Source organism: Schistocerca americana, chromosome 2, assembly GCF_021461395.2.
Source record: "Schistocerca americana isolate TAMUIC-IGC-003095 chromosome 2, iqSchAmer2.1, whole genome shotgun sequence".
NCBI lineage: Eukaryota > Metazoa > Arthropoda > Insecta > Orthoptera > Acrididae > Schistocerca > Schistocerca americana.
In genome coordinates this window covers 1028159030-1028166567 of record NC_060120.1, presented here as the reverse complement: position 1 = coordinate 1028166567, position 7538 = coordinate 1028159030, and the positions used below count along the sequence as shown (strand labels likewise).

The 7538-nt window shown below is 42.1% G+C and overlaps 1 protein-coding gene across 1 annotated transcript; it reads right to left on the bottom strand.

Annotated features, from left to right (window-relative positions):
• Positions 1–512: 512 nt before the first annotated feature.
• On the bottom strand, positions 513–2570 carry LOC124595641 (ankyrin-1-like). Its single transcript, XM_047134473.1, has 2 exons — positions 771–2570; positions 513–675 (listed from the first exon to the last, which is right to left on the bottom strand). The coding sequence occupies exons 1-2, from the start codon at positions 2075–2077 to the stop codon at positions 657–659; spliced, it is 1326 nt and encodes a 441-aa protein (XP_046990429.1). The 5' UTR covers positions 2078–2570; the 3' UTR covers positions 513–656.
• Between the last annotated feature and the right edge of the window lie 4968 nt (positions 2571–7538).

The window sequence follows — 7538 nt, the reverse complement described above, 5'->3', positions numbered from 1 at the left end:
GTATAATTTCAGTTTCTTTTCCGAAACTATTACCGGTACTGGTATAGATGGATAATAAACAACCGTTCTATTACAAATCACTGAACACTTTACGAAGTTCCCCACATCCGTTTTTTGAAGCTATTTGTGTCAGGGTTTCACCATTTACATTTTTGCAGTTTTTTATGGCAAGAAATTCGGCATATTTTTTGTCCTTTAATTCGTTTAACTCCTTCAGCACTATGTTATCCTTATTGTTTATTCTGGCAAATACACATTCGATCAGTTCTAGTGTCTCTATAAGTTCTTTTCCCCCTCCTTCTTGAGCGAAATGTAGTGGCGTTTTCATACCTGTTTTGGTTCTTGCATTGTATACAGCACCATGTTGTAATAACACACACAATATTTCATAATGCCCGAATTTTGCTGCATAATGTAGTGCAGTAATGCCATTACTGTTGCTTAGATTGATACTGGCCCCATTTTTTAGCAGAAAATTAACAACGGCTAAATGACCTTTCCAAGATGCATACATAAGTGGTGTTCCATACTTGATACTTCTGCTGTTGACTGATGCCCCTTCTTGTAGACATTTTTCTATTTCAGCACACTTGGATATTTTCACAGCGTGAAACAGCTCCTCAGTAGCACGCAATAACGCATTTATACTCTCGTTTCTACTCGCCGCGGCAAAGTCTGAAACGGTAACGTTACCAGAATAAGATTTGGCCTTCACGTCATAATATGCACCATTCTCTAACAGGCATTTAGCTACGACTGAATCTCCATACTTTGCAGCTATGTGCAGAGCTGTCTCACCGTTGCTTTCCTTTGCGTTCATATCTGCTCCGTTTTCAATTAGAGCTTTTACGGTATTCAATTTAGAATCCTGTGGCTGTGCCCCCGAACTGCGGTGGGCGGAAAGCTCGTCTGCTGCTAAGTGAAGTGGCGTGCAGTTTGTGTGATCAGTTGCATTAACTGCGGCTCCTTTTGCCAACAGATATTTAACTACCTCGACATGCCAGTAGTTTGCTGCAAAATGCAATGGCGTAGCTTGGTACTGAGACCTCGCATCAACTGTAGCGCCACTAGCAATAAGAACTTTTATGGTATCCAAGCTGCCCTTGCCAGCCGAGCTATGCAGTGGTGTACACATTCGATCGTCAGTGACATTAACGTCAGCTTTGTTTTCGATCAGGATGTTTACTATGTCAGCGAAATCTGTATCTGCAGCAAGGTGCAATGGTGCTAATCCAAGCCTGTCTTTGGCATTCACGCTAGCACCTTTTGCAATCAAACGTCTTGCGGTTTCCGCTGGGTAGCCACTGTATGCTGCATTATGCAAAGGGGTCCATCCTTCGGTATTTCTCGCATTCACATCTGCTCCACTGTCAATCAAAAGCTGACTTGCTGCGGCATGCCTGTTTTGTATGGCCACATGCAACGGAGTAAAGCTTCGCCGACTCTTTACATTAATAGCGGCACTGTTCTCGATCAACAACTTTGTTATGTTAACATTTCCCTTCTCTGCTGCGAAATGCAACGGCGTCGCGCGGTCCGAATTTCTAGTATTTACAACAGCACCGCTCTGTACAAGAAATTTTGCTACGTCTTCGAAATTGTTCTCCACGGCGTAAAGTAAAGGAGTGAATTTTCTGTCGTCCTCGGCATTCATTTCAGCATTAGCAGAAACTAGTGCCTTCACTATAGGCAAATGACCGTGTTGTGCTGCAAGGTGCAGTGGCGACACATTGGAACTACTCTTGGCGTTTACACAAGCTCCAGCACGGATCAAAGTGACCGCGAAGTTTGGGTCAGCACATTCAGCTGCAAAATGTAGTGGCGTCAAACGCTGCTCGACCCTTTTTAAAATCGGAGAAGGGCAAGATGCACGTGCATTTACATTACAGCCCCTTGCGATAAGCGCTTTAAGAATGTCCAAATGGCCGTGCCCCACAGCAATATGGACCGGTCGTAACTTGAAAGAATCGGCGGCTTCGATGTCTGCTCCTTTCGCCAGCATTTCTCTGACAGCTTGCAAGTTGCCGGTTGTCACTGCCGCGTGGAGGAAATCTTTTACGATGTCGTTCGCAAACATGGTTTAAAGAATACGTGGTGGACACTAACAATAAGAAACACTGCACTCTTACGCACCTCTTATTGACAAACACTCGCATGAAACTGTCATCACTCTCCACTGTTGCATCAACAACTGCTTGCAATAGAATTCACTCAAATAATGAAAATATGCTGTCCAGGTATTCCAACATTTGAGACACTAATTCAGTTGGTAATACAGAAGCAATAACAACTTATCTACGGTTGTGTCCAAGCAGATAATACTGAAAACAACACTGCGATCATTGAACAGCTTCAGTCAAATATTAACACTATACACAACCAAGCTCACAATCCGATCTTTCAAAGCATATTCAAATATGAACACTATTGCAGACAGGTCGATTCATAAAAACGTGAATCCCCTTACTGACGCCAACTAGGACACCAACTAAAAAGACGTACTTCATGCATTTAAAAACTGCATTCACGTTCATTCTCGGTAACTCCGAAGAAAGCAGTAATATCACAAATCCGTACGCGAACTCCTGAAACTGTTAACGAATCTTCCAGGCACACGGCTGGCTAGCGATTTAAGGTGTAGAGCGACTGCCACCTAGCGGTAAAACGGGTGCAACTAACTGGGTAACATATTAGAGATGAGTCGAACTCGTTCATTCCCGTGAACTACTTCATTCGTTTCACTCTTTGCAGTGAAGCGTTCAAATGAAGTAGTTCATTCATGAAGTACGGAAGCCTAGCGAACTTGCCCAGTTCGCAGCTCAGCCGCGGCTAAGCTCGCTCGTACAATAAAGCTTCGTAATACTTCATAATTTTACCAACAGATGGCCGAGTTATGCAGTAAGGTGCACGCAACGTTTTACGCTCTTACAGCGTCTGAGTTAACTTAAATAGAGCATGGTCGAAGGGGACAAAGGAAAGACAAACAGAGAAGCCTGTCACATATAAAGAAGGTGATACATTTAATCTTGCTCGACATTTTTTCATGAAGCGCCCAAAAAAGCCTTTATCTGCCAAGTGAAACATTATTTGTTGTATTCATGGACTGAAAACTAGGGCTACCAACGAAATGCAGTCCAATTTTATGTTCCTTTTGAAATTTAATGCAAAATAGAATGAGTATGTTTACCACTGTCACAAAGTCTATACACCTACGTTAAATAATTATTCAGAAGTTTTCCTGTAGATTTTATTGTTGTTGAGAATAATAACCCTCCACATTCAAAACGTAAACTGTCACCTGTAGTCATTGGTACGATTTCAAGTAAAATCCTCTTTCAGGCCGGCCGGATTGGCCGTGCGGATCTAGGCGAATTGCCGGCACGGTAGCTCAGCGTGTTCGGTCAGAGGGTTAGCTGCCCTCTGTAATAAAAAAACTGAGTTAATCGATCTACAACGAACTTCAACGGATGTCTTACGACGTCCGCCACGAGCAGATGCAACGAACAAAATCGAACAAAATGAGTAAAAAAAATAATAATAATAAAAAAAAGACGCTACAGTCTGGAGCCGAGCGACCGCTACGGTCGCAGGTTCGAATCCTGCCTCGGGCATGGATGTGTGAGATGTCCTTAGGTTAGTTAGGTTTAATTAGTTCTAAGTTCTAGGTGACTAATTACCTCAGAAGTTAAGTCGCATAGTGCTCAGAGCCATTTGAACCATTTTGAACCCTCTTTCAGTGTTATTAACAAACCTTTTATTTTCATGTTGGCTGCTCGTGCTCACACAGCCAGCCTCTTCGTTTGGATCTTTAATATTCATTTGTCTGCAAGCGCTGCCAACGGTAGGCTACTCGTAGACGCGAAGTATTACTGCACAAATGGTCACGGGTAATGATGCCAGCACTGCAGGAAGCAGCTGACGCTGCCTTCCCCTCGCCCCTCACCGCCACAACACCTCGTAAACCTATCGTTCCCCACAAACACGGCGCGATTCGTCGACGGGCAGTGGAGGGAGGACTGAAGCGAAGGGAGGATGAGTGAAGTAGCGCTGATGTAGTGGGAGAGGGGAAGAGAGGGAGTGAACTAGGAAAAAGTGTGGAGTATGCTATCTCTGAAGAGTTTGAAGTACCAGTTCATTGAAATTGAGTGGTTAGTTCACACTTCACTGGAGTGAAGCGTTCATTTGAACGACTCATTCACGAGCTCCCCATCACTATAACATATTACTTTGCCAGAGGCGAAAGAAACAATAAATGATTGAATAACCATTGTTGTACATAAACTGATTGAACCCCAACCCTTCTGAACAGCCGTCACGTATTTTTCGACTGAGCTTCTAAACCTGCTGAATAGTTGCATTAACTGATTTACGCTCCAGAAAATATAAACAAACAAGCTAGGAAGTAATGTTTATCTGCACAATACCGTACAAGAAATAGCCCTATGACAGACTTACTGTACACAATAGCCATAAACATACAAGCCTTAAATTCTTCAACATTGCCAACAACAGCTCACTTCACTCCCAAACACAAGTCCAAGAAAGTTGTAGAAATTCTGCTAAAAAGAACGGAAAATTTGATGAATTTATGGAGAGTGATTTTCAAGGATTGTGCTTCATGTAGCTGTATGACCAGTAAAATTGCACGTAATGACGATATAATTAGAATAATGCATTTATATATATGCAAATAAGTATACAAGTATATTGCTTCAGATAGCCATAAATAATCGTAACTGTAAATGTTTGTAATTAATTATTCTTACAGTTTTCCCGGCGTACTTACTATTCTATGAAGATTCGGGACTGCAGCAGGATCTTGCCACAATATTTCGGCTGGCAAGCGTCCAGCGGACACTCGATGGCTGGACGGTTTGGAGCCGAAATATTGTGGCAAGAAGTCAACATGATCCTGCAGCAATCCCGAGACCAGATAGAATATGTAATTAATATTTATATGTATGTATTTGATATAGTCCTACTATTGTAATTTAGCATTTATATGTATGTATGTAAATTCCAGTAACTATATATGTTAATAAGTGTTTTAGCAAGTGACATTGTACTCTTGCTAATGTGTACATTTGCTTACCCAGAAAGCTGATGTATTAATTGTAATGACTGCACTTTAGATGTTGACAAGGTCAATGGTATCAAAATATACTGAACGACTGATAATAAACATTCTTAAGATATACCTATAGTAACTTTTAAAAGTTTAAAAGTAAAATTTCAAATGAGAATGAAGATGGCACGTTATCAGGCAGCAATAATTTCAATTATTGCAATGAAAGCAACTACTGACGATCTAGCGAGCTGCTGCGGGACCAGGATAACCTGACCGTAGAGGCAGCTATCATCTCTTGTACGAGTAAGGCAGCTTATCCTTATAACGTCATGAACGTTACCCTGGCTGCCTCGAGCTGCATCTCTTGAAACTTGTTTGCGCAAACTACCAGAAGCCGCTTACCAACTGACGAGACAGAGCTGTTTCCGGAGAAACATCTCGCGCTTTTCTCAATCCTCACCAGATGTTGTTTGTGCTGTTTACTCCAATTCAGGCTTGTTCACACGGCAGCTAGGCCAGTAAGAGGGCTTATGCTCGGTTCGCCCGCTTGGACAGTGAGTGCTGGCGGTGGAATGGGGTAGACTGAAGTCCTTGTGCAAACTGTGTGGTGTCTTCGGAGGAATGGCAGTAATTACTCGGTTCAGCGTACCTTAAACGCAAGCATATATACTTACGTCGTAGTGCTTAAAGTCGAGAGTAGCTCTTTTTAAATCGATGAAACGTAGCGTGATAAGGAACTACAAAGCGAAGGTCAAAATTACCAACGTTAATTTACAACACGTCAGTGTAAGATACCTAATTGTTTGCGGTAGGTGATGGTGTCTTGAGAAGTGTAGTATTCGTCAAAGCTCTGAACACAATGAAAAAAAAAATCAATCTATGGCGACATTATATTACCTCCCATACGAAAGATACGAATACTTGCGAGGCGAAGAGCGAGAAGAGAAGGTGCAAAAATTAAAATAAAGCACAGTTAAGCAGTGTGGTCGAACTAAGTATTTACGATATAGGAGCAGAGAAAGAGATGTCTGAATGATTTTCTCCAAGATTTTCATTATGAAAATATATTTTTGCTTTCAGAAGAAGCTTTTAACAAAATGCATCTGCAATTCGACCAAGTTTACGATATTGCTTTACGATATTGGTGTGAGCTCGTGGTTGTGCGGTAGCGTTCTCGCTTCCCACGCCCGGGTTCCCGGGTTCGATTCCCGGCGGGATCAGGGATTTTCTCTGCCTCGTGATGACTGGGTGTTGTGTGCTGCCCTTAGGTTAGTTAGGTTTAAGTAGTTCTAAGTTCTAGGGGACTGATGACCATAGATGTTAAGTCCCATAGTGCTCAGAGCCATTTGAACCTGAACGGGTGTCATGGGGACGCAACAACAAATATAACGGACAATATAGAACAAAATGAGATCAACAACAAAAAAAAGATGGATGTGTCGTTAATCTACGAAGCGGGTGAGCTGTGTACAAACCTCCCTTTTTTTTTCGGTGTTCGCTTTACTCAAATTTGTGTCTGTGTCGTGGTGTAACGTCCGTTTGTAACAGCGAGGTGCAAGGTGTGTATCGTAAACGGCATTAGTGACAGGACGTGTGTCATATGATAGAAATCTCTTATCGACGCACCTAATTTGTATGACTGGTTCAAATGGTTGAAATGGTTCAAATGGCTCTGAGCACTATGGGACTCAACTGCTGTGGTCATAAGTCCCCTAGAACTTAGAACTACTTAAACCTAACTAACCTAAGGACATCACACACATCCATGCCCGAGGCAGGATTCGAACCTGCGACCTTAGCGGTCGTGCGGTTCCAGACTGTAGCGCCTTTAACCGCTCGGCCACTCCGGCCGGCTATGACTGGTAAGTGAGTGAGATATCCCTCCTTGCTTGATATAGGTGTTCATATGGTTGTGAATGTGATTACTCCGAAGGAAATGATAAAAACATAATAGTTTGTCACGTAAGCTGCAACAAGTGAACGCAACAGTTTCACAATCACACAGTTTCTCTGTACTCTGTCAAAACATGTATTTTAACGGTTTTGAAGTTGCGTTCCGTTTTGGAAGTCTTGACTCTTTGATTTCTTTGTTGTAACATAGTTCACATCCTTTTCCTTGTTGATTTGTTGTTTTCTTTTCTGAGTGACGTCTGTGTCGTATCTTTCCTGCTCTCACTATTCATCACTTTTACTTGCGCCGATAACGTTTTCTTATGACATGACTAATTTTCTATAATCAGTGTATAATATGACAACTGCCAAGACTACAGAAAGAGAACAAACATTTGAGTGACCAGACAGACACTTCACAATGGTGTGAAATAAATAAATAAGTATCAAACTTCCTGGCAGATTAAAACTGTGTGCCGAACCGAGACTCGAACTCGGGACCTTTGCCTTTCGCAGGCAAGTGCTCTACCAACTTTTTTTTTTTAATCTCATTTTGTTCACTTTTGTTCGTTGCATCTGC